Source organism: Lissotriton helveticus, chromosome 2_1 (assembly GCF_964261635.1).
Source record: "Lissotriton helveticus chromosome 2_1, aLisHel1.1, whole genome shotgun sequence".
Lineage (NCBI taxonomy): Eukaryota > Metazoa > Chordata > Amphibia > Caudata > Salamandridae > Lissotriton > Lissotriton helveticus.
In genome coordinates this window covers 1907009175-1907036425 of record NC_136059.1, presented here as the reverse complement: position 1 = coordinate 1907036425, position 27251 = coordinate 1907009175, and the positions used below count along the sequence as shown (strand labels likewise).

Sequence of the window (27251 nt, the reverse complement as noted above, 5' to 3'; positions counted from 1 at the left end):
AGGAGGCCAATAATGTGGAAGCATGAACCCGCAGTAGTGCCGGCATGGTGAGAAAGGGTGAGGTCCTGGTCTAGACGAACCCCCAGGTTTTTGACCACCTGTTTAGGGAGCGGGGCATGTCCCAGGCTTGAAGGCCACCAGTCTGGGGTCCAGAGGATTTTCGCCTCCCCAAATAACATGACCTCAGACTTTCCCACGTTGCACTGTAGAAAATTCTTGGCCATCCAGCTGGCAATTGCAGTCATGCCGTTGGAGAATGCTTGTCTTATCTCCGGGGTAATGGTTTTAAAAGTGAACAGCAGCTGCGTGTCGTCAGCGTAGGAGATAGGCATAAACCCAAAGGACCTAATCATGTTGGCCAGAGAGGAGACATATACGTTAAACAACGTAGGGCTAAGGCAGGAGCCCTGCGGGACTCCTCTGATGATGTTGGCCGAGGCGGAAGTAAAGGAGCCCATGTTCACCTTCTGGGTCCTCTCTGAGAGAAAGCTGGTGAACCACGCCAGGGCAGATCTGTCAATGCCTATCTCCTTTAATCTGGAGAGGAGAATGTCGTGGGATATGGTGTCGAATGCTGCGGACAAGTCCAACAGCACCAACACCACAGACAAACCTCTGTCCAGGGACAGGCGTATGGCATCCGTAACAGAGAGGAGGGCGGTCTCGGTACTATGCCTAGGCCTGAACCCGGACTGAGAGTGGTCAAGGCTGCCAGTTTGCTCAATAAAAGCGGAGAGATGATAGTTGACGTGCTTCTCCGTCAATTTGCCGATGAATGGCAGCAGAGAGATTGGCCGCAGATTGGTCAAGTCCGACCAGGGAATGGTGGAATTCTTCCTGATAGGCTTGACCATGGCCTCCTTCCACACCTGGGGGACCAGTCCCTCAGACAGGGAGCGATTGATCACCGTTTGAATACAGGGGCTAATAACACTCCCAATAAGGTGCATGACACGGGCAGGTACGGGGTCAACTGGGCTGCCTGACTTGATGGTCCCAATCAGGGAATTGACCTGGTCTAAGGTGATCTCCGGGATGAGAGATAGTGAGGCTGGGACAGCGCAGGCTGTTCCAGACTGGAAACTAGAAGAGGGATCGTTATCATCCGCGGATGTGCTGGATTGGGAGATTTTTTGGTAGATGGCGTCAATTTTTTCCGTGAAAAAGCCAGCTGTTTCGTCGCACAGTTTTTGGGTTAGCACCTCTGCACTGTCACAGGCGACAGGTTTAGTGAATGTGCAAAGCACCTGGTACAGCAATTTGGGGTCGTTGCTGGCTTCAGAGAGTTGGGAGATGATGTGGGACTTACGGGCAGCTCTGATGTTTTTATGATAGAGTCGCATAGCTGAGCTATACCTGTCTCTATCACTGGAGCTGCGCGAGAGTCTCCAGGATTTCTCCAGCTTTCTGCAGGCTCTTTTCTCCGTGCGCAGTGCGTCTGAGTACCATAGTTCTTGTTTTCGACCCGACCGCATATTGCAGCGTCTTAGAGGGGCGATCAGATTGACCGCCGTACTCAAGGCTTTGTTGAATTTGGACAAAGCCAAATTGGGGGAATCTGATGGGAGAAACTCAGGAGGAATGAAGGCGGCTCCAAAGGAGTTGGCGGATACCTTATGCCACTGCCTGCGCCATAACGGCAAGGGGACAGGGTTGGGGCGTTCCTCCAAGAGAGTAGGGAGGGAGAAATTAATTATAAAATGGTCGGTCCAGTCAACCTGCAAAGGGGGATGACAGATCAGGGCATGGGAGTTCGATAAAATTAGATCAAGAGTGTGGCCGGCTTGGTGAGTCGGGCCCTGGTTACACTGCTTGAAGCCTAGGGCAGATAGATCGGTCAACAGTTTGCAGGATTCAGCTAAAGAATTAGGGGCGGCAGAGGTAGGGGTCATGGCCCCCGGCCCCGTTCGGTCACGGACGGGCACAGACGGGCTCCTCTCTGGCTCGTCTCAGGCGCGTCTAAGGCGCCCGTCTGCGCGCAACCGCTGCGCGCTTGAGCGACGAGAGGGCTTAAATGCCCTGCCTGAAGAACTGCTAGAGCGCTAACAGCGCGAGAGTGTGGGTGGGGTCACTGGCTCTTCCTGTCCCGCCCTCCGCTCAAGCGGCACTGGTTGCCGTGTCGGAACGGGGCGGGGCAGGGGGAAGATCGAGCACAGGCCCAGGAAGTCAGCGCAGTGTAGGCGGTGAGTGTACAATCGGTTTTAAAAAGTATTAGTCACAATTTAAAATCACAAGTTTTAAAATAAAGCTCAAGCAGGTGCACAACAAACAGGTACCGGCTAGTGGGGAGCGCGGAGCGCTGTCACAATCACAGCTGATAGTAAAGCGGGTCGGGGAGACTCTGCCACCGTCCCTCCCTTCCGCAAGCTGCCGCAGCTCCTCGCCGCCTTAAATGCCCTGCCTGAAGAACTGCTAGAGCGCTAACAGCGCGAGAGTGTGGGTGGGGTCACTGGCTCTTCCTGTCCCGCCCTCCGCTCAAGCGGCACTGGTTGCCGTGTCGGAACGGGGCGGGGCAGGGGGAAGATCGAGCACAGGCCCAGGAAGTCAGCGCAGTGTAGGCGGTGAGTGTACAATCGGTTTTAAAAAGTATTAGTCACAATTTAAAATCACAAGTTTTAAAATAAAGCTCAAGCAGGTGCACAACAAACAGGTACCGGCTAGTGGGGAGCGCGGAGCGCTGTCACAATCACAGCTGATAGTAAAGCGGGTCGGGGAGACTCTGCCACCGTCCCTCCCTTCCGCCATATGATATAACACAGAATCTCTGTGCTATACCGCTGTCTCTGGATGGGGTGTATGCCCCTACTCCATTTGTACTGCCCACCTCGTGCCCCACCAGCACACTACCGTACCTTCTGATTGCGACAGGAGGCAAAAAAGAAAAGAAAACCAGACACTGCACCTTTCCCTCTCATTAATCAGACCAACTACCTTTCAATGCAAAGCAGTGTTGTTTGCTTAAAATGTTTGTTTGTCTATGTGTGTGTGCAAGATTGCTGCTCTCTTTTTCTGACCTATTTTGGCTATTTTCATGCAATAACTCAGAAAAATGCCATGGTATTTCTATGAACGTTACGCTTTTCACACATAGAAAAGCAAGCTCCAGGCTCTGTGCTCAGACAGCGCAGCCTTGGTCTACAAAGCTGAGTCTACGGGTGAGCGCACCTTCAACTCGTCTTACAACCCCTACAGAACTGTCACAAAAATAAATTGCGATGTCAAATACCGAAAGGAATGTTTTCTTTTTATTACAAGGCATTCCTCAAGACTGCCCGCTTTTCCTCCTCCCCCGTTTACCTCCCTTGTTTTCTTTGCGCGTCGAAGGTCATTAAAATGAAGGGCAGAAATGTGTCGAGACCCCTCAGACTTGACACGAACGGATGCCACAAGGGGCCCTTCCTGTCGGACAGTTTCATTTTATTTACTTATTTTTGTGATTTTAAATGGAGCGAACTTGCTCTTTACTATAGAGCCGAAACATATCAGTAACAAATGGATGATGCAAAGATACACCCTGGGAGGAGTTATCAGTTCTGTTTTGCATTTGCACAGTTGTAAGAAAAGTCTGCTCCAGAATGTAAATAAAAAGACCATATGCTCCTAATGCAGAAAACGTGCTCCGTGCAGTCAGAGTTCGGGGTCCTGCGGGAGAGGTTAAAGTCACCGGAGGAGGGGACGCCATCCCCTTTCTCACGATATGGTTCTTTTTCTTTTCATCTTATTCCAAATAGACAGTGTGGCCACTGGGGTTAGACGTTTTAAAATCGAGGCCCGTCTAAGATTTATGCCATGTGAGACAAGAAAGGAAAGCCCATTGTGAAGCAATCCAATGTAAAAAGTCCCCAAGAAGTCATTTCATTAAGCTTTAAATAACCTGGAAGACGTCTTGCGAATAAAACCACAGACCCGCCCTGAGCAAACAGCAGACAAACCCTTAAACGTGCAAAGGGGGATGACAGATCAGGGCATGGGAGTTCGATAAAATTAGATCAAGAGTGTGGCCGGCTTGGTGAGTCGGGCCCTGGTTACACTGCTTGAAGCCTAGGGCAGATAGATCGGTCAACAGTTTGCAGGATTCAGCGTTGTCGGACAGTTCGCTGTGGACATTGAAGTCCCCTAGGAGTACAAAATTAGTCCCGGATCTAATATGGGGGGCTAGTGTCTCCAGGAGAGTGGTCGAGGCCTCAGTGTAAGGACCCGGAGGGCGGTAGACCAAAGCTCCCTTCCAGAAGAATGGGGGCGAGGAGCCAAATTTAAAAACCAGTATCTCAATGTCGTCAGTACAACATTGATCGAGGAGAGTGACAGTGAGAGTATCTTTATAGATTACTGCGACCCCGCCGCCGGTTTTAACAGGGCGGTCAAGCCTGAGAATCTTATACCCTGAGGGAACCGCCAGGGTAATAGCAGGGACTAGGTGAGGCTTAAGCCATGTCTCCGTGCAGAAGCAGTAGTCGGGGCGGGTTGATTGTATTAAGTCCCATACCTCCGAATGATGCTTCGGGAGAGATCTGACGTTACATAGTATGCTATTACCCCTGGGGGGCGGGGCGTTGGGGTCCACCGGGGTTCGAATGTCTGAGAGGGGGAAACCAGAGAGTGACTGAAAATGACATTGTTTGCAAGAGAACGGACCCCCGGGACAAGGGCCGTCCTCCTGACCACAACCATTAAGGGGAGGGTGCCACAATTTGCGTAGGTCCCTGGAGGAGTACCTTAATCTATCCGCAGCTAAAGAATTAGGGGCGGCAGAGGTAGGGGTCATGGCCCCCGGCCCCGTTCGGTCACGGACGGGCACAGACGGGCTCCTCTCTGGCTCGTCTCAGGCGCGTCTAAGGCGCCCGTCTGCGCGCAACCGCTGCGCGCTTGAGCGACGAGAGGGCTTAAATGCCCTGCCTGAAGAACTGCTAGAGCGCTAACAGCGCGAGAGTGTGGGTGGGGTCACTGGCTCTTCCTGTCCCGCCCTCCGCTCAAGCGGCACTGGTTGCCGTGTCGGAACGGGGCGGGGCAGGGGGAAGATCGAGCACAGGCCCAGGAAGTCAGCGCAGTGTAGGCGGTGAGTGTACAATCGGTTTTAAAAAGTATTAGTCACAATTTAAAATCACAAGTTTTAAAATAAAGCTCAAGCAGGTGCACAACAAACAGGTACCGGCTAGTGGGGAGCGCGGAGCGCTGTCACAATCACAGCTGATAGTAAAGCGGGTCGGGGAGACTCTGCCACCGTCCCTCCCTTCCGCAAGCTGCCGCAGCTCCTCGCCGCCTTAAATGCCCTGCCTGAAGAACTGCTAGAGCGCTAACAGCGCGAGAGTGTGGGTGGGGTCACTGGCTCTTCCTGTCCCGCCCTCCGCTCAAGCGGCACTGGTTGCCGTGTCGGAACGGGGCGGGGCAGGGGGAAGATCGAGCACAGGCCCAGGAAGTCAGCGCAGTGTAGGCGGTGAGTGTACAATCGGTTTTAAAAAGTATTAGTCACAATTTAAAATCACAAGTTTTAAAATAAAGCTCAAGCAGGTGCACAACAAACAGGTACCGGCTAGTGGGGAGCGCGGAGCGCTGTCACAATCACAGCTGATAGTAAAGCGGGTCGGGGAGACTCTGCCACCGTCCCTCCCTTCCGCCATATGATATAACACAGAATCTCTGTGCTATACCGCTGTCTCTGGATGGGGTGTATGCCCCTACTCCATTTGTACTGCCCACCTCGTGCCCCACCAGCACACTACCGTACCTTCTGATTGCGACAGGAGGCAAAAAAGAAAAGAAAACCAGACACTGCACCTTTCCCTCTCATTAATCAGACCAACTACCTTTCAATGCAAAGCAGTGTTGTTTGCTTAAAATGTTTGTTTGTCTATGTGTGTGTGCAAGATTGCTGCTCTCTTTTTCTGACCTATTTTGGCTATTTTCATGCAATAACTCAGAAAAATGCCATGGTATTTCTATGAACGTTACGCTTTTCACACATAGAAAAGCAAGCTCCAGGCTCTGTGCTCAGACAGCGCAGCCTTGGTCTACAAAGCTGAGTCTACGGGTGAGCGCACCTTCAACTCGTCTTACAACCCCTACAGAACTGTCACAAAAATAAATTGCGATGTCAAATACCGAAAGGAATGTTTTCTTTTTATTACAAGGCATTCCTCAAGACTGCCCGCTTTTCCTCCTCCCCCGTTTACCTCCCTTGTTTTCTTTGCGCGTCGAAGGTCATTAAAATGAAGGGCAGAAATGTGTCGAGACCCCTCAGACTTGACACGAACGGATGCCACAAGGGGCCCTTCCTGTCGGACAGTTTCATTTTATTTACTTATTTTTGTGATTTTAAATGGAGCGAACTTGCTCTTTACTATAGAGCCGAAACATATCAGTAACAAATGGATGATGCAAAGATACACCCTGGGAGGAGTTATCAGTTCTGTTTTGCATTTGCACAGTTGTAAGAAAAGTCTGCTCCAGAATGTAAATAAAAAGACCATATGCTCCTAATGCAGAAAACGTGCTCCGTGCAGTCAGAGTTCGGGGTCCTGCGGGAGAGGTTAAAGTCACCAGAGGAGGGGACGCCATCCCCTTTCTCACGATATGGTTCTTTTTCTTTTCATCTTATTCCAAATAGACAGTGTGGCCACTGGGGTTAGACGTTTTAAAATCGAGGCCCGTCTAAGATTTATGCCATGTGAGACAAGAAAGGAAAGCCCATTGTGAAGCAATCCAATGTAAAAAGTCCCCAAGAAGTCATTTCATTAAGCTTTAAATAACCTGGAAGACGTCTTGCGAATAAAACCACAGACCCGCCCTGAGCAAACAGCAGACAAACCCTTAAACGTGCGAAACGCGTCGAATTCGATTCCTGACATTGACCGACCAGTCCCAAATATGTGTCGAAATTAATGCAACAGGATTAACCAAAAAATGCTCTAAAACCGAAAAAGAAATGTAAAAAAAAAAGAAATCCTCAGTATGATTTTATGTAACCATTAGCAATATCTGGCTCTGGTGTGCATGGTGAGTAGGCAGCATACGGTAAACTGCATAGAACAAGTGCCAGCTGCAAAAACAGAGAAGTCAATTTGTGCATTGTGCAAGATGAGGTTATAAAGAGAAGGCGGGGGAGGGGGCGAAGGGGTGGCGCCAAAGAGCACTTTGCACGCACCCAAAAAGAGGTCACGGGGTGCACCCACCAGACAGAGAGATCGAACACTGTGTAATCGTCTCTGTACAGTCACAAGGATGAAAAGACAGAAGATAAAATAATTGTGGGACATGAATAGCGGATGCACAGGAGGAAAGAATACACATTTATTTATATCAATGACCAAAATACAAGAGCTAAAACATACTCAAATACAACTACGGAAAACTATGCTATGTTTGCCATAATCGTGAAAGGCACAGGCGCAGTGCGTCCATTGGGGTGTGATCTCTCGCTCGTGTGATTTTCTCCTGCCCCCTTAGTATTTCATTCGCCCACATTTAAATCCTCCCCACTCCACTTTCTTGCCCATACAACTGTCTCCATGTTGCTTCTGCCCCGCCCTAGGCTCCATGCCGCTTCACACCTGTTATGCTTCATTCTCCAACTGCACCCTTGCTGTTGCTCCTCCCCATGTGAGTCCTCTGTGTTATTACTGCTTAAAAAATGCTTTTGTGCTACACTTTTTTTATTTACTAATCCAACTTGAGTAGTAAATAAAAAGAAAAACCAGCAAAGCAATTGTGAGACCGACTGGCTTTGTCAATGCGTGTCCTTCTTGCAGTTGTTTCTGGATGTGAAGGCGGGGGTGTATAGTGCTCTCCTCACCCTCAAGTTCTCGCGCAAGCAGCTACTCAGTTTGTGGTGCATGGGGGGGGCCTGAGAGGCGTGAGTTTGGTGCTGTGCATGAGGTTAGGAGGTGCCTCACGCCCTAGTGGTTTGAACCAGCAGTTCTGCTGGAGTTTGAGAGAGGAGCACAGTTGTGTCATAACAGGACATCTTGTGTCCAGCGAGAGAGCCACCCTGCGTCAGGAACAGCCAGGGCTCAGTGGTGACGCAGTGGTAGATGGTGCACAGGGCATGGGTGCCATAGAGTGCAGGAGGGCAGAGAGTCCATCATAGCTCAGTGAAAGTGGGAAACGTCGCAGAGTGGGCGTTTTGTTTTGTTCTGCTTTAGAATATGCTGTAGAACCTTGCATGGTCATTCTGTGGTTGTACTGAATAAGCAGCTACCTATGTTATGCCATCTATTAATGTAATAACTGCACTTTCACAATTGCTTTATTAACCTTCCTGCTTTCTCAAATTTGCTTGAAAATGCACGATTTTTCTTCTTTTTTTTGAAAATTTTCGTGGGGGGAGGTTACCCCCCCAAACTCCCATTTTGGGGTTCGGACTCGCTCGCTTGCTACGGTGCTGTATGCAAATCACTTTGTGCCCCACCACTTTGAAATGTCACCCACCGCCCCTGCATTATAATGATTGTCCTCCCCAAAATGCTCTTTTTATTTAACAAAATTCCAATACCACCTCCAGCGCCAGTTTTCAAGAGACTAACCACAAACGTAACGAGGCTCATATGGGCAGGAAAACAACTGCATATTGACTTACGAACATTAACGCTACCATACGCAAATGGGGGATTTGCAGTACCAGACCTCTTACTATACTACATATGCGCACAAGCGCAATACATGCACTACTGGTCCCTCCCAATTTGATTTATGCCACATGTGGCAGTAGAAGATGGGGGACACACTCCCCATCCCACTTCAATGCATAATGCCTCACCAGCGCACACATATAGCCAAAAATGAAATAAACACCATCCAAACCACAAACTTAGCATGGCAACACATGGGGAGATTAGCACATAAGCTGCTGCTATACGCGCCGGCAATGCCATTGGAGCAGCATCCTTCCTGATCTGTGACACAAGATAGAGGTAGCATGGATATGCTGCAGCAAACCGGAATCAATACGATGGGGGACCTCTATAAAGACCATAATGGCCTACGGTACATAAGTAACTAAACACTACTATTTAAATGTGCATATCATAGGTTAAGGGGAGCAATAAAAACTCTATATTCCACCTTTCCCAATGAACCACAGACGTTGACATCATTACAAATGGTCATTACTAATTCAAACAATACCCACACAGTGGCAAAACTATACAGGCTACTACAAGAAGATATAGCTAATGTCACTGGTAAGGCGCGTGAGAGATGGAATACTGACCTTGAGTCTCCCCTCAGTGAGGAGGACTGGCAAAGTTGCTGTGCATTAACAGAAATGCTCACCCCTAATGGAAATGTACTATAAATATTTACACCAAATCTACCACACTCCTCTTAAATCACACAAATATGGGCTACGGACGAATGCCGCTGTTGAAGATGTTGGGAGGAAAACGCAGACTTTATGCACTTAGCATTGCGATGCACTAAGATCAGAGATTACTGGGAGGAGAAAACTATAATACTTGGCCGTGTACTAGAGACCAAACTAAAATGTTCAATAGGAGTATGTTTGTTTGGGTTTTGTGAAACATCTGCGCTCTGGGAAGCGTAAACTCTGTGCTATAGTGCTATTATTGGCAAAGAGGAGGATAATGGACATGGTAAATTGTAGAGACACCCTGAAAACATACGAAGAAGAACTCCCGACAAAGTCAAAGCTGAGAGATTACTGGGCACCCCTAACAGACTATCTATGGGCTATTGTAGATTTGGTGTTCAAACCAACTTTATAAATGCATGTACTCCGGAAGTAAGCAATAACGTTGTATTGTACTGTATAATTTTGATATATATGTAACTCGCACTGTTATGATGAGCAGAGAAGAAGCCCGAGATGTGTGTTGCATGTGTTTTCAAGAATACAAAAAAAAGGTTAGGTTCACCCTCCTTACTGAATGCAGTTTCACAACATCGAGAATACCGGAATTAGAAACCTAAACATAGGAAGAACAGGGATTCCACTGAACATGTGTGAAAAACCCTCTTTCCAAAAAGAAAAATTATTTTCCAGAGTCCCCTCACCCACCAGGATTACCCCTTGGTGTCATGCTTCATCATTGCTGTCCTCTCAATCCGCTGTGGATTGAGGCATGCTGCTACTTGCGAACTACGTAGGAGCACTTAGGTTTTGGAAAATATGTGTGGTGCAGTGATATGCAGGGGGCAAAATAGGTTCAAAATACCTAGCTTGTGAGCTAATATTTTGTTCCTGCTCCTAGTCGGTATGTTTTAAAATCAGGGGTTAATACTAGGGAAAGACCTAACTATAATGAGTATGGTATCCCTAGTACTGGGTCGACATGTTTCGAGCTTCACCTAAAGCTCTTCTTCAGGACCACTCGAGGGCCAGCCCTGTGCGTATCACTCCTAAAGAATCCTGTGAATAGGAAACAATGGGGTGCACACCTAATGCGTGTTCACCTGATAGTTAATACATACGGTTGTCCACTGGAACGCTGTATTTTTGTTTAGGCAGAAATCTTGATGCGGTCTCCAGGGGTGCCATCATGTCATTTTCCGGGAGGAGTGCTTTGATGAAGGTGTGACTACAAGCCCCTCTACTCCTGCAGATCACAAGGCATATTTCTGCCTACACAAAAATACACCATGCAGGGTCTGTGAATGTCAGAGACCACAGTCTGAGATGGAGTACATCTGCATACATTGGTGCACCCTCACATGGACTTCTTTGCCTCATCAGTGAATTCTCAGTGCCAGCAGGTTTGTGTCCTCTTGTATTCGTTGAGTGGAGCTTTGGGGGGAGGGGGCCATTTAAGCTGCATTACACATTTCCCCCATAGCCTTGCTTCCGCTGGCTCTGAGAAATATTGCCCAGAATAGTTTGGTATGCAGACCTGTGACACCCGCTCATGCTGTCATTCAGACTGGTCCTCCTTTCCCAGTCTGAGAGGCTGGTGCTGCCTCCCTTTCTCAAGTGTCTCAACCTGCATACCTGGAGATTGCACATGCAGGTGGTGGACGTCATCCTTTCAGCACGCTTTCCCTCCACAAAGTCAGTGTACTCTGACAAATGGCACAACATCCTTGCATGGTGCACAAACAATGGGATTGACTTGTTGTAGGCAAAATTGTCTCAAGTTCTTCAATTTGAACTATCCCTAGACCAGCGGGGTTGTACTATTGGCACTGTCATTGGATATTTAGAAGTGTCCCTCTGAGTTCCTCTTTTTGGCCAACCAGCCATCTCTTTTTAAGTCTGCAGTTGTTGTGTGATTTTTTTTTTAAGACTGTCAAATCTGTAAGCCACAGAGTGACCTTAACCTAGTTTTAATGGTTCTTATGGAAACTCAGTTTGAACCCCTTCATAATTGTAGTTTATGAATGTTGACACTGCAAAGGGTCTTTTTAGTAGCTCTTATTTAAGTCAGAAAGGAAAGTGACTTAAAACTTTTGAGTTTTTGTCCTTCACTACCTTTTCCCCTAGACAAGTTAGTGATGACAATCGGGGCTAATTTCCTGCCAAACTTCATCACTCTCTTCTACCTGGGCCAGTCTATTACTCTTTTAAATGTTTACCCCTTGCCCCATCCCACAAAGGAAGAGAAGCATTTGTATAGGTTGGATCCTATGTGGGTGGTCAACTACTACCCGGGCTACATAAAGGTCATGAGACCGGATGATTTGCTGGTTATGGGGTACTGTGGTGGTAAAAAAGGTAAAGCGGTGCAGAAATGCACCCTTTCTAGGTCAATCATTCTGTGCATCAAAACCTGCTATGCTTTGGTAAAGAAGGACCCTCCAAATATGATCCAGGCCCACTCCACCACTTCTGCTCTTGCAAGAGGAGTTCCAGTCACAGATCTACACAAGGGAGCCACGTGGTCATTGCTGCACATCTTTGCAAAGCATTATTGCCTGTATTCCGAGGCATGTAGAGTCTGCTCCTTTGACAAATCCATCATGCATGATTTTTCTTTTTTAATAGATTTTATTGTTTTTTGAGAAGAAATACAATAACAAGATAGAAAGGAGAATTGCATCCCATTCAGTCCTACACACCCCCACTCACCCCAAATTCCCAATTAAATCACAGAGGATCATGGCCCGGCGTAGTTGCCAAACCATAATACGCCCACTGTTTGCCCCAAAATGTATGTGACTTTTGAGGACATCTTCTAGCAATGTGAGTTGGTTCCTCCTGTTTGGCACACCAATCCATGCCCAATCTCCACCCCTCCAACCCCTGGGACTGTTGTGATTTCTATTTGTGTTCTGTTTCTGTCCTGCATCCCCAACTCATCCATAAGACCCAGAAGGGCAACTTTTGGATTAGTTCAATGGGTCTATCAAGGAGCTTAGTCAGGGATTGGCTAATCTGACTCCAGTAATGCACAATCGTGGGGTACTGCCACACCAAATGTGAGAAATTGGCCCCTGGGAAAGTGCATCGGGTACAGTTGGGCTTGAGGAGAATGTCTGCATGCCGGAGCCTTTTTGGCACCATGTAGGCTAAATGCAAATAATTTAGTTGTATCATCCTCAACCAGGCTGAAAGAGCGAGTATCCGAGGGGCCATACATGCCTCCCACCATTACGTGTCCTCCAGGTCCCCCACCCACATCTCCCATCTCTGCTGGTGCTGCTCCAGTGCCTCAGGAGCAGTACAAACTAAAGAGTGGTAGATTTGGGAGATCCCCAGGCTTCCCATCAACAATTTCACTTACACTGGACTAAACTCAGTCAAGTCAGTAAAGTGTGCCTTATACTGCCCAAGCACTTGCCTTAGTTGCAAGTGTTTGTGGAACTGAGTGTGGTAAAGTGTAAAGTGTGTCTGTAGGTCTTGAAAGGAGACCATATGGGAGCCTCACTATACGTCCCTCAGGACTTTGACCCCAATTGGATCCCACTGTTGGAACCCCTCCAGCCATGTTGTGTGTCCAGCCAACAGCCCCTCCAGAGGGCAGTCTCTTGGCTTAATTTCTCATCCCACCCTGTAATTCTGTTGGCCTCCTACCGCACTAGAAAGACAGTTCTGGTGATCTCTGGGATACAGAGAGGAATCAGCCGGCAGTAGAGGTAGTGAAAAACACCATCCAACCCGAGGCGAGCTACCTCTAGTTGGCCTGCTGGATCACTCCAACCTCCTGCCAATTAGTTGTTAATAATTAGGAGTTGGGGTGCCCAATAACACAACTAGACTCCACTGCTCCCAGGCTACCATCGTAAACCGAATGGTGACATTTAGCGAGTGCTATGTATCGGGATCTACCCCTCCAAAGAAAGGACCAAAGCCTTGTTGCAACCTCAATAGACCTGATATTTGGGATGTGGAGCGGGAAGTTCCAGAGTATAGAGGAAGTGGGGAAGGAGATGGATTTTTATGAGTACAACCCAGCCCAGAGTGTTAAGGGGAAGAGGAGTTCAGGTGTTAAGACTGGACTTAGGGGCATATGTAGGTAAAATTAGTTTTGTGATTCTGAAAATGCGATTTTCTGCAAATCGTATTTTTGTAATCGCAAAACGCGATGTAGGTAAAAAATCGCAAAAAAATAGCGATTACCAAATATTCGCAGAATTAAATAGCGATTACTCAAACAGCGATTCGTTAATAGCGAAATCGCTAATAAGGAATCACAAAAACGGAAAGTAGCAATTCAGGTGCAGAATGATGACATCACAACCAGAAAGTGTGACTGCCCATGCTGCACCTGATTGCCTGCACCTGTTCCTGACTCATTTGCTGCCTGAGAGACTGTGAGGAGGGAGTGTGCTTTTGACTCTGCATCTCCAAGGAGCTGAAATGGATTCTCAGGGGGGTGACAAGCAGCCAGAGAACACAGCAGAAAGAGGAAACAAAAGTTCTATGAGAGGGAGCTTGAGGTGCTGACAGAGGAGATTGTGAGGCAACCTGACCTCCTGTTTGGTAAGAGCTCACTCCGTGTTCCAGAGGCCAGGAAGAGGAAAATCTGGAACGACATACAAGAAAAAGTCAATGCGATTGGCGTTACCCACCGCTCACTTGAGGACTTACGCAAGCGGTGGTATGATATGAGGCAAAGATCCAAGGCTATGGTGGCCACCAGATTAGCAGAGGCAAAAGCGACTGGAGGTGGGACCTCAACTGCACCAGAGCCGACGCCCCTGGAGGAGTTGGTGGAGTGCACACTCATGCCTGAGTCTGTGACTGGCGTGGCTGATCTGGACAGCTCAGAAAATACAGACAAGGTAAGATGCATGCCAATATCCCCAAAACATACCCATCCCACTCACAGCCCCAAACATCCATGCCTGATTAGAAATCCAGTACATGTGTACAAGCCCATCTAGAATTGCATTATGGGAAATGAAGTCCCATGCACTGATATTTGGTCCTGTGACACATACAAAGGGTACATAGGGAAGATTCATACTTGTAATGTGCAAAACAGACAAGTAGTAGTCATGTGATTAGTTACATAAAGAACTTTAATGCTGGAAAAAAATAAACATGACACACAACTAATGTGTGCATTTAATTTTACAGCACAACCAACAACACAGGATACAGTGGCTGAAGGGGTGGAGACAGCTACAGATAAGGACGTGGCAGCGCAGGAGGAGCAGTGTGCAACAAGGGAAACACAACCAGTGCCACCCAAACCACTGCTACTAATGGCATCAGAGTCAACAGATGCCGATGAGGACACAGACAGGTCCAACCCAAGTCCCAAGGCAGAACACACCCCATTCCAGCGCACAAACCGCAAACGTCAGTGGTGCAAGACACAGGGCACGGGCCACCACTAGCAATGCCTCTACGGAAAATAACTCTGTCTTTGCAGGCCAGGAGGGCAGCATGTTGCGTGCACAGCGCCTGCAAGGCACAGGAATTTTGTCAATACAGCGCCAACTAGCCACTCATAACCGCCATATGTCAGAGTTGAGGCTTGGTGCGACTACCATGTCTCCAGCTTTGGAGGCTCATTGTAGGGAGAACAGAAGAGACAGGCTGGCCAGGCGCAGGGAACAACATCGCCTAAACACCCGCCTGGACCTCTTCACTAAGGCTGTGAGCCGCCAATCTACCGCAATCTCCATGCTAGCTAGAAGATGTGTTAGCATGCAACACAAAATGACACACTGCTGCCAGGATGTGGCTAGGGGCCTGGTGCAGGTCACGCATGCGTTTGATCAACTGCGTGCTGTAGTCACCGGTGGAATTGGGACACCGGGCAGCTTGGACACTGATGGCCAGTCCAGCAGGAGCACCCCAACTCCTCCAATTCCTGCTGAACGGCGCCAGGGTAGACGTCAGGCCAGAGCAGGGGAAGACAGCACTGAGGCCAGTGCGCAGCCAGAAGGAGGGGCAACAGGGCGTGCACGCCGGAGATAAAGGGGCAACATGCACCTATGGCATCTTATGAAGCAACACATGCCATATGGACCAACTGACTCAGAACAATGATGGCACTGTGACATCAACATGTGCTACCAACATACTTACAGTCACGCTGTGTGACATTAGTAACCCTGGTGTTAAGGGAATAAACCTATTTTTTGGACATCATCATTTGTAATTGTGTACTCATTTCTCACCTAGAAGTAGTTCTGTGTGATGTCATCACGTCTCAGGCGCCCGGCAGCTGCCCCGGCTCCACCTACACGTCTGCGTTGGGGAGCTGGATCCTCCTCATCTGATGTGTCTGCATCTGTCAGATCCACTGGGGTGACCTTCTTGGTAGCGATGTTGTGTAGCATTGCGCAGGCCACCACAATTTTGCAACACGTCTCAGGGCTGTACTGTAGGGTACCTCCACTCTTATGGAGGCACCGGAAACGGCTTTTGAGAATTCCGAAGGTCCTCTCAATGGTGCATCTTGTGGCTCTCTGGGCACTGTTGTACCTCCGCTCTGTTGCTGTGACTGGATTGAGATAGGGTGTGAGGATGTAGTCCCGCACAGCATATGCACTGTCTCCAACAGGTAAAAAGTAGGTAACGTCCTGCCAGTTCAGACCTTTCCTACCTGTGTGTGTGCCATGCAATAAGCTAGCAGGTATCCCTCTCCAAACTCGCCATTTGTGAGTCTGCGATGTAAACCACAGTGTCTGAAAATGAAGGAATCATGTGTGCTTCCTGGGAATTTTTCTACTATATCTGTGATTACATGTTTAGCATTGCAGACTACCTGGATGTTTAAAGAATGATAGGATTTTCTGTTTCTAAACACATACCCATTGTGTGATGGGGTGACAGTGCGACATGGGTCCCGTCTACGCAGCCAATCACGCGGGGAAATTGTGCCATTTGGTAAAAATCTTTGTTTGGTCTGGTCAAGTGCCTGCTGTGTGTTTGGGAATTGTATGTGATGATGCATCCTCTGCATTATAGCATCAAGGAAAGCGTGAAAAAAATCGCGAAAGTGCACTCTGGGAGACCCCTCCTGCTGCCGCTATTACCCCCTGAAAACTCCCTGATGCTGTATGTGGGTGGGAATGGTGTGTGCCCTGTATGAGGGGTGCTCAAGTATGGGTGTCAGCTCCCTGGATAGTGTCTGGGTGCAGCCTTTAGTGCACATGGATGTCCTCCTCAGTGCGCTGGAAGAGGGTGATGCGTGTTTTGTAGGTCCTCTCCTGGCGTCTCCTTCTCTGTTCAGCCTCTCAGAACGCAGCCTCCTGGCTATTACATACAGACCAGCCATTGTGAGAAGCCTCTGTGGAATTGTGGGCCTGTTTAAATAGGTTGCACCTGGTTACCACCTGTTATGAGTTGGTGGTATTTGAAAAGTGCAAAATTGCGAATTTCGTGAAATCGCTAATTGCGATTTTTTTTGCTACATACCAAATTGCAAATTCGCAATTTACGCAACGCATTTTGCGATTTGCGCAAATACTGGGACGCAGCTTGCCAATTCGCAATTTTATTCGCGGATTCCTTGTGACGCACAATTGCTAATCGCTAAATTTGCGATTCCCAATTTTGCGAGGCAAATAATTACCTACATAGCAACACTCACTTTTGCGATCACAAACACCCTGGATTCAGCAAATCACAAGGTTTGCAATCGCAAAACACCTACCTACATATGGCCCTTAGTTGCTTCCTTATATAATCAGAGTAAGAGTGGAGCAACAGCATCTTGAAGATTACGGTAAGATTCAAGGGGGAAACCATCTAGGTCAGGCAGCTTTACTGGATTCAGATCTCGCATTGCAGAAATTGCTTCATCTTTAGTAATGGAAGAGTCAAGGTCTGCACATTGGACCTGGGTGAGTGTGGGAGGGGGAGAGGTGCTTCAGGCAAGAGAGGATGAGCGAGTTTGTGGGCGGATCTCGGCCTATGGATGTAGGGACCTTTGTAGTAATATGCAAAGACACCCACAATCACCTCTGGGGTATATAAAGGGTTCCCCTGTGAGTCATCAATGGAAAGGATCCGCCTGGAAGTAGAGCCTCTGGTGGCGAGCCAGTAGAGGAGCTTACCACTTTTGTCACCATGCTCATATACTCGCTGAATAGCACTGGCGAGCCTCATGAAACGCAAGCTGATGAAGGGAAGCCCTATCAATTTCTAACCGTCTGCTGAGGGATTAATTTGCATTCGCTGCCACTGCAGTCTCCAATCGAAGTATACAAGACTCCGTCTCAGCCATACGATGAAACCTGCCCAGTTCTCTGCAAGTTTAAGGGACATTTTGGCCACCCCTTGAAATGTAGCCTTGCCGCTGCCCATAGTGTTCCCCGTTAAGCACAAAGTATGAGTGCGGCTCTTTCGACAGGTGACTGACCAACTTATCATCTGTGCGAAATCAAGCGTTAAGACACAACATGGTCTTCTAAGATATGCTGGGGCCCCTACTCGAAGCACCAGGAGAGAGTGATCAGAAATCCAGTGGGGGAGAATATTAGCGGGCGATGTGCTTGCCACATCTATGGCAGAAAGGAACATGTAATCAATGCCGGATGGGGTTATTGTAGATGCTGAAGTGTGGGTATACACTCTCTCCCGCAGATACCACCACTGCCACATATCGCATAGCCCCAGGGAATCCCCCAGGAAATTAAAGCCTCGGACACCCCCCTGCGATGGCGTGAGTGGAGGGGGGGGGCAGAGTGAGCAGTTTTCTTAAGGCAGCTGTGCTTTATCGTAATAGTCTTGATTTTTAATAGACCTTTTGTACTGCTTATATTCATTGTTATGCCTGATTTGGCACTTTGAATGTTTATCTTTATGATTGTCTTTGACATTCTAATAAAGAATATTTCAACTGTGAAACAGCATATGGTCTTTACAGCGGACCCTAACTGGACTCTCCCTCTGCAGAGGTATTAACTGTCTCTGTCACAGAGGCCCCATCCAGCACAGAAGGAGCAAGAAACATCTCCTCTCCTATCTGGGGGCAGACAAGATCAATATCCATGGACTCCGGTTGGGTGGAATGGGCAGTGGCGGGAGGCGATGGCTCAGGGCCTTCAACGGCATTCAAGCTGGGGAGAGGCATACCGCCTGAGAGCCTGTTTCTCTACTACCTATTCCCACACCTCTACCGGAGTATCAAAAAAGTGAGAGCAAGATCCATGGATTACCTGTAGCCATGCTGGGAGGAGCAGCGTATACTGGAGGGACATCGCCGTAAACTTTTTTTATGGCATCAAAGGATTTGCGCTGTTTCTGGATGGAATTTGCGTAATATGAGAAGATCATAACATGGATTGACTGGAAGTGGAGCTTACCACGGGTACATGCCTATCACAGGATTAAATCCCGATTACGGGAATTTTGCCTATGACAGGGCGCAGTGGTGCTCCAGAAGGAGATCACTACGCCAGAGTCCGACGTGCGTACTCCACCATAAACCACGATGACAGAGCCTCCTCCAGAACTCATGATTTAACCCATTCTTTGATTAATGTCTCTGGGTGTGGAGTTTCAACCCTCTCTGGGAATACTACACAATGCAGATTACTGCTTTGGAGAATGATTTCCAGCATCTTCTGCTGGAGCTTCCAGGGTACGAACAGATGATAGCAGTTCTGTCACTTTTGCTTTGAGGTCCTTTGCATCATTAAGGGTGGACACTCTGCCTTTTACCTCAGTGATCTTCCCTTCCATGATGCAGAGGTTTTGGCGGAGGGGCCCAACATTTCTTCCCACCTCACAAATCTTCGTCTCAAGGGCTTCTCGAGAGGTTTGAATGGCCTGCAGGATCTGAGCCTCATCTGTGGCAACAGGGGATTTGGAAATCTGGCCTCCTGCTGTCTGGTAGCCAGAGGTACTTGTAATAAATTTGTTTATTTTCGATTGGGCTTTCACTTGTGGGACTTTGTCCTTCCCCATACTGCCGTTGACAAGGTGAAACAATTCCACCTATCACCTCGAGAACAAGGGGGAAAGCAGGCCACAGCAGAACTGGATCCCCAGAACCACGACAGCTCTGTCACACCTCTGCACAATCTTCAGCCCCAAAAGTCCTAGGCGGAGGTCGCAGGCTATGATTCTGCAGCCCACTTGCCTCTGAGATCCAACAAAGAGAGCACAAGCAGCCGGAGGGGAGTTTATCAACCACAAGGAGACCCAACTGAGTGGCCCATCCCAGAAATCATTTCAGGGAGAGGGCTTCCTTCATCCGCCCTCCTCTCAGGCTGCAGTACAGCAGTGGGTCCCATCTTTAATGCCCCCCCCTTACCCAAAATTCTCAGGAGAGGGCAGCAGGCATTAACTCCCCGGCCTGTTTACCTTGAAGCTACAGTAGAGGCAGCACGAACGGTTGGCGGAAGCCCATCAATCACAGTAAAGCCTTACTGAGAGGCCCCAATTTACATTCTTCTTGACAGCCTATCAATAGAGGGGTCTTCAACTACCCTTCGCTGGGGGCCTCATGTAGTCCTGGGCCATGTTGTGGAGGGCTGAGTCCCTGAAGGGTCCAGATCCTAGGGCATGACTTTTTCTAACTCCCGGCCTATGATCAAGCTGGGGAGGAGTCTCTGTCTCTACTGAGTGTTCAGGTTCAAGGGGCTCGCTGCATCTACAGTTGGGCTGATCCCAACTTTTGTATCATCCAATTTGCAGGGCCCAGGCTGGGATCAGGATAATAGAGTGATATCAGGGCCCTCATCTCAGCCTGAAGGCCACAAGCGTCACCCATATTTTCATAGCCCTACGGCTGGCCCGAAGGTCCAACGGTCACCTACCGACACCCACTGGGTACCCAGTCCCGCTCCCTCGCAGCACCACAGACCGTAGGCACCCTCTGTGAGAGGCTTGTCGGGTTGCTCAGTCAGGGAGTGGTCCATCTCCGTCACTGTCAGGCAGGCACCGTCTTTGTAATTTTGTAACGGCCCACCACTCACAACCGCAGTAGTATCAGCCACGATGACCGGGCGATCTGGCCTCCCCCTGCAACACAATCAGTACAGATGCTGATGGCCCACCTCTAGCAAAAGATACCTGGCCCAGGACGCTGAATGTCAGTGGATGGAGGTGGAGGTCTGGGGAGCGTCGTTATGATGTGTCTGCCATCTTGGATTTTCCTATGCAACTATCCATCAACCTTTCTCTTAAGGAGGACACTGCTCGGCAATCTATTCTACGGGTGAAAGATTTGTAGATAGAAAATATCCGTTAGAAGAAAAAATTATTTAACTGCAGTAGCAATCATTATAGTGAAGATTCTATCTACCTGCAGATTCCTCACGAACCCGCCCGTCTCCCAATTTGAAGGATTGTTATAGAGAAAGTTACTAAGATTCCCGGGAAGTATATTTTGGTGCTGAAATACTCTCTCGACATCAGTTCGCCTTTAAGGTTTGGAAAACAAGAATGGAAAATGATGTTGCTGCGCCTGGGTTGGCGTTAGATGACATCGTATGACCCCACATCGAGCATACGCGCTTTGAAGTTTCCAGATCCAGTCTGACACCTGGGATAATTCTGCAGGTGAGGAATCTGCAGTAAGATACAGTATCCACCAAAAAGATTGTTGTCGCAGGTAGGTAACATTTTCTTCTGAGCCTAGGACATGTTGTGGGGTTCGGTGGGGAAAGGCTATTAGGGAGAGGGAGTTAAACACTTTGACTTTTCAGAGGCTGAAGGGATCTAAGTCACAGTCCTAGTCCAACGGTGAAGTTTTTGCCTTCCTTAAGGGGCACATGCATCAATGTAGGCTTTTGCGATTCCTTAATTGCGATTGTTGAGGAATCGCAATTAAGGAATCGCAAAAGCCTATGCATGTAGGAATAGCTTATAGCGATTCCCAAACATTCCTTAATTGCGACTCGCAAGTAAGGAATGGCTTCCCATTTATTCCTATGGGCCAGCAGGCCCATAGGAATGAATCGGAAATTGCATGCGTAATTTGCTAGTACCCAACAGGTACTCGCAAAATGCAATTTCAAGGGTGCAAGGGTGTCAAAAGACACCCTGTTGCACCCCTGAAATTGATATGTGCACCCATGTTACGCACACACACATGACTAAGGGCATGTGTGTGTGTAACATGGGACCTTGAAAAATGCACTTAGATGCTTTTTACAAAAAAATCGCAATTTACCATCACCTTTCATTTGATTGTAAATTGTGATTCTTAATTGCAAAATTGCAATTCTTTTTACTTTTTTTTAATTGCATTTAAGGAATCGCAAATTGCGATTCCTTAAATGCAAACACAATTTAAGTAATAGCAATTTTGTGATTTCTTAAATTGCGACTTTTGCATTTAGGATGATGCATCCCAAATGCTTCTATACCGGTCGCAAAGGGGCAGATTCTGAGAATCTGCCCGTTTGCGACCGGTTTTTGCCTTGATGCATCTGGCCCAAAGTCTCTTTACCCACAAAGTAGAGCCTTGCCATTTGAGACACAACAGACTTTACAAAACACAGTAGGTGCTCTACCTTCTTCTTTCTTAATTGACTTGAGCGCTCTCAGCCAAGCCACAGTAGATGGCACTGTCTGTGAAAAGCTGTCTGATTTGTCATCTGAACCTCTCTAAAGATTAGCTGTGCTCTAGGCATGTTTTTGAGACATTTGAGCTACTTCCTTCCTTGGAGGATCAAGGGCTTTTACTGCATTGGTGTCATCCGTGGAAATGGATTACTTAATAGAACAACTCTGATTTGCAGTGATACATTTAGATGAAATATTTATGGGGTAAAATAGTTTCCATCATGAAAAGCACCATCTGTTCTTTTTTCCTAGGGCGTGGTACTGAAAGTTGTATGGCACTTTAGACAGCACATAGTTTTTGTTTATTTTTTGTCCTCATTCACCTCAGGCTCCAAACAGACCTCCTGTTTTCAAGGTCACACCGTTTTTGTAGGTAAAAGGCCATGGAGGTATTTGTTCTTTCTTTTGGGTTACCCCGGTCCAAGAGCTGCGATTCATAAGCAAAACCACAGTAGATATAATCATTGGAAAGATAAGAGCTCATTGCAGTACTACCAGGTTTACCCGTTGTTCGGGCCCAACCACTTCATCAAAGGTAACCAAAACATTGTCCTCTTAGAGATCCCCCTACTACATCCATTCTGGACATAAAAGAGAGTGCATTGAAGCCAGTCTGTACACATGGGAGGGACATCACCTCCCCACTTCCTGCATATTTCCCTTTGCGCCCCTAAAACCATATAGAAAAGCAGCTTTCTCTTGTCATCACCTTGCCGGCCCCTGTACTGCCACAAAGATAATTAGACTGAGGCTTACCTTAATGTTTATCCCCAAAATGCTTGTGGCGGTCTTACCCACGTTTTTCCAAAATTGCTGGATTTTGGAGCACTCTATGAACATATGGATGTCAGTCACCTTCTCTAACCCACATTTCACACATTTAGTAACACCCCGTTTTATTTGCTGAGCTCAGTCGATCAGTTTTGATGAGGCATTTCCTCTGTTGCAATTTAGTTGGATGGGCTAGCTTTAGCTCAAGTATTTGAAGTCCCATTCCTGGTAAGGAAACAGAGGAACATTTCAGTCCAGTCCCTTTTTACGAGCTCAGAAAAGTGTCATTCCATCCATTGTGGTGTTGGACCATGATTAATTTCCTTTGGTCCAAGTTCCAGCTGTAAGACCAAAATTAGTGAGAAGACATCCTTTGTTGTCTCGCTTTGTATCTGAGCAGGACTGTGCAGTGACTAAGGCTTTGGATGGTTTGCAATCTTGACTGTAGCAATGAGGTAGAGTTATATAGCACTAGGAGGAGAGTGGCTTTTAATTTCCTAGATGTGTAGCTTAAAGCCTAGTTAGAAATTGCTTTGTTCATATTTGTGTTTTTTGTATTGTGTGTTCCACTGTTAAATGAGTTGTAACATGTATGGAAAAAATGTGAAAGGTATAATTATTCTTTGTTGATTTAATTACCAAAGTTGACACAAATTCCTAGAGACTTACCTTAGTTTGTATTATTTTCTATATAATTACTTTTTAGGCCACGTGGATGAGGAGCCCACTTCAGTCACTGGTCGAAAAGATTCCCTCAGTATTAATCTTGAGTTTGTGAAAGTAAGTCTATCTAGAATGAGACGTTCAGGAGGTACATCATTCTTCGAGACTTCATCTACAAACAAATCATCTAGCAAGATGGATACAACTTTAATTAATATTTCAGGTAAACCTGTTTATTTAGAAATTTTAGAAAATAATATCTCTTTGCATGCATATACCAGTTTATCCTTTCATTGGAACAATCAACAGGACACCCATTAAGGATGACAGAACAGAGGCTCAATGTCTGTTGACAGTTTTGTCATTGCAAGTTTTTTTTATTGTAACTGTAACATACCATAGGCTTTCTATCGACATAGCACTGCTCATTTTTTCCATTTCTTTAAATTAATCCGTTGACAGATTGTAGTACACCAATCACTAAAACAAGAATGCGAATCACTTCCCCCATCAGTCCTGTTCTGCTACTTGTCAAGGGGCGCACTGAGGTAGCTTCTATTCTGCACCCACAGGGATGAGAGTCTTTGGAGGCCAGGGTTGCATAGACCAATGTAGATGTCTCCCTGAAGGGTAAAAAATACACCACATGACCTTTTGCGCCCCAAAAATGACGCTCCTGCTAAGAGGGGCACAGCTCTGTGGCATACTAAGCTTTTGCTAGAAATAGTCATACAATTCTGATACTTGGATTGTTATGATGTATCCATGGAATACGTAATGGATCTAATAAAGGTATAATTATTTTTCCTCTTAATTATTTCCTAGATTCCTGCACTTTTAAGGAAATTGGGTTTACTTGCTGTACAAAATTTCCATTCACAATAATTAATTGCAAATTGCGCACTGACTATTTTCAAATGGAATAGAATTTTGTGCAACAACCTATGTACAGTAGGTCAGTTCATAAAAAACTGAAACATAATGGGTCGCAGTCAAACCTAGCTCATCAATATTCATGACGTAGGTTATGAATTGCGACTCGCTACTATTGAATGCCATCACAGGGATGGTTGCCTGCTGGGTTCAGAAATGGGACTGCATTTAAAAAGAAACGTGTATTCTTTTTTAAAGTATGCATAGGAGTTGGCAATGGACCCCTGCCTACTCCCTAGCAAGCGTGTTTTTTTTTACATTGACAAAAAGGAAGAGGTCTTCTGGGGACCGCTTCCCTTTTGTGAATGTGTTACCACCCCAGATCTTGAGTCAGTAACTAGATGTCAGAGCTCTTCTAGTCTTACCTTACGCTTGTGGAGCTTTCCCGCAGAGACCATATGAACAACCTCCACCGTCCTTTACTCCCTCTAGTGATAACAACCATGAAGACCCGGGTGAAGGGTAGGGCCGGGAGAGGGAATCCTAGATGGTGTAGTACGCTTCTTCTGTATTCAGACCTTAAAACAAGAAGGACAGAGATCAGAACCTACTCTGGTTGAGGCAATAAAATGCACCCCTTCCCAACCCTGGGTAATGGATATACACCTGTGTATGAACAATCCATGGTCATGAAGAGGATGGAACCCAGTGAACAAGTGTATAGGAAGAAACCAGGATCCCATCTTGGACACAGCAACCTATGGGGACAAAATACAGCGTCATAACGCCTATTTCCTTAGTTCACGTACAGAAACACGTTCACACAGGAAAAGGAGGTACAGAACAAAATGTGTAATCACCTTGGAATGTGGTCCATGCCAACTGCCAGCTTTTCCTATAGGAATATTCGGTTAATGCTTCACTGAAATGAGGATGTCAGGGTAAGCACTCCTATGTGCGGAAACAAGGTTAGGGATGTGGCATAATCAGAGCTGAAATTATATATATAAACAAGGTGCTCAATGCATGAAAAATACATGTACAAAGAACTAAGGTGCAGTGGAAAAAACTGCCACAAGTACTTAATCTAAAATTAATGAATATGCAAGCACTCCCGCGCATGCTTTACCATCAGCTCAAACAGTGTCCACGTGGTTCACTACCAGCCTAAGGGCTGCTTGTGCTACTGGCATCCGTTATAAATGCCAAGGTAAGTGCTCCTGCGCACGTGAAAACCGCGGCTCATAGCGCTCGTATACATATTGATAATTAGTCAGCATCCAGCAATTCTGGATAGAACTCACGAAGGCAAAACAGGTGATCCATCCGAGCCGCAATCCAAGGAATCAGAGCAGAATGCTCTGAAAAGCACTGGTCTCGTCCGAACTCGTGAACATGGGCTCAATATGAAGCATCGCCGAGTTGAACGCTACTAGTTTAAACGTGGTCTTACCTGTAAGTTCAACCCGAGCTGAGGCTCCGCAAAGTATCTGAACTTTTGAGGAGATAAAGCTGCAATTAGGCAATCTGATCAGTGGAGTTCCTTTTCTTTAACAGAGGAATGAGGAATATGTCAGCACCGAAAAAAGTGAAGTATTGTTTTGTGTCTCACAAGTGAAGGCATTTGCAAGTGCCAAAGAGCATGACAAAAACATTACCATCACCTATAGTAAATAGAAGGAGTAGAAAGGAGATGGGAATAAAAGGTCATAAAACACACTTATCCTGTAGAATGAAGAGAAAGTTAATCTGTCTGCCACTTTAATGTAAAGATGCTACTTTTGATAGAGACAAGGAGCCAACTGACCATGTATTTTACAAATTTAATTTGATCCATTACATGATGTCAGCCCCCTAGCAAAGCACTCTGACCGAAGAGCTCCTGATTGAGCCCAGAGGGGGGCGCTCCACGTACCTTGCAGGCAGGCCCCCTCAAGTTTTGTTACGCCAGTGACTGTTACTGGCAGATATCAATGACCGACTCCCATGATGTCTTTCTGTGCTGCCTCTGCTCCAAACTTGACTCAGCGTCCTGTTCATGATGCACTAATGAACAAAAAGGCCATTCCTGAGTAGGAAGACAAACTAGCGGTCGCTAAACTCCGTAGGCCGAAGAAGCGCTTACAGCCAAAGTGGAAGGCACTACTGGCCCAGTCGAAGTCGACTATGTGGACATGCTTCTGCTCCCAAGGCAGCTTTTATGACCAGTCCTTTTTGAGGTCACATGGCTCAGGTATGTCAAGGAAGCAAAAAAAAATCAAGCCATGTTCAGTGGCTGCTGGAAACCAATTGGTCCCTGGTAAGGTTAGGGGTGGGGGTCTTACGGGGGCACTGTGAGCTAGCTGGCCTCTAGGCCAACATATCCTGCGGGAGTGCTCGGAAACATATCCTGCGGGAGCGCTTGGAATCAGTCTAGGCACCTCACCCGAATTTTATCTTGTCCAATAAACGCACATGTCCTACGGATTAGTGGGTACTACACGACAGGTGGATGAGACTGGTGTTTCTCCAGTAATTGATAGTTTGTATTGGTATAAATCCTCAGCTTTGCAGAAAGTTGTGTACGATGGGTTCTCCTAACCACGGATTCCTCACCTTTAGAATGTCCCAGGTACCAGAATTAATCTTTAAAATTCTTCCAGCAATGACTCCTGTATGCTGACAGCTGGTGCCATGTGGTTTGGCAGCAAGCTTTTACTACCATGGTAGTAACAGAGCTGAGCCACATACAGGCACCACCCATGTACACTAACATCGGTTCCTTTCTTTCTGTGCCCTTTAACACAGAACTTTTCTGTTTCCTTATGTCTTCAGAAAAAGTAAAACATTGTTTAACAATGAGCTAGGGACAGTGTCTTGCCAAGGACAGCCACAGCATCAGGAAGCATTGCCACTTATGGACATTCACAATGTGGGCCTTTGGTGCCTTTGCTTTGTTACCACCCCAAAGTTGTGTGACAAATATGCCCTTATGCACCCAAAGTTAGCCAGAGACAAAGAAGATACACTCTGTGTGACTGAGTTAAGAAGAGTATAACAACACAAAAAGATGATGGACGGAATGTCGAACATTATC

At 47.1% G+C, this 27251-nt stretch overlaps 1 protein-coding gene across 15 annotated transcripts in view; it reads left to right on the top strand.

Moving 5' to 3' along the window:
* Nucleotides 1-27251, top strand: part of BLTP1 (bridge-like lipid transfer protein family member 1) — a 2102388-nt gene that overhangs the window by 1768631 nt on the left and 306506 nt on the right. For all 15 annotated transcript variants that reach the window (XM_078676841.1, XM_078676840.1, XM_078676839.1 and 12 more), the window contains one exon: nucleotides 23346-23525. In XM_078676841.1, the coding sequence (XP_078532967.1) occupies nucleotides 23346-23525 (180 nt within the window). The remainder of the gene's footprint in view (nucleotides 1-23345; nucleotides 23526-27251) is intronic.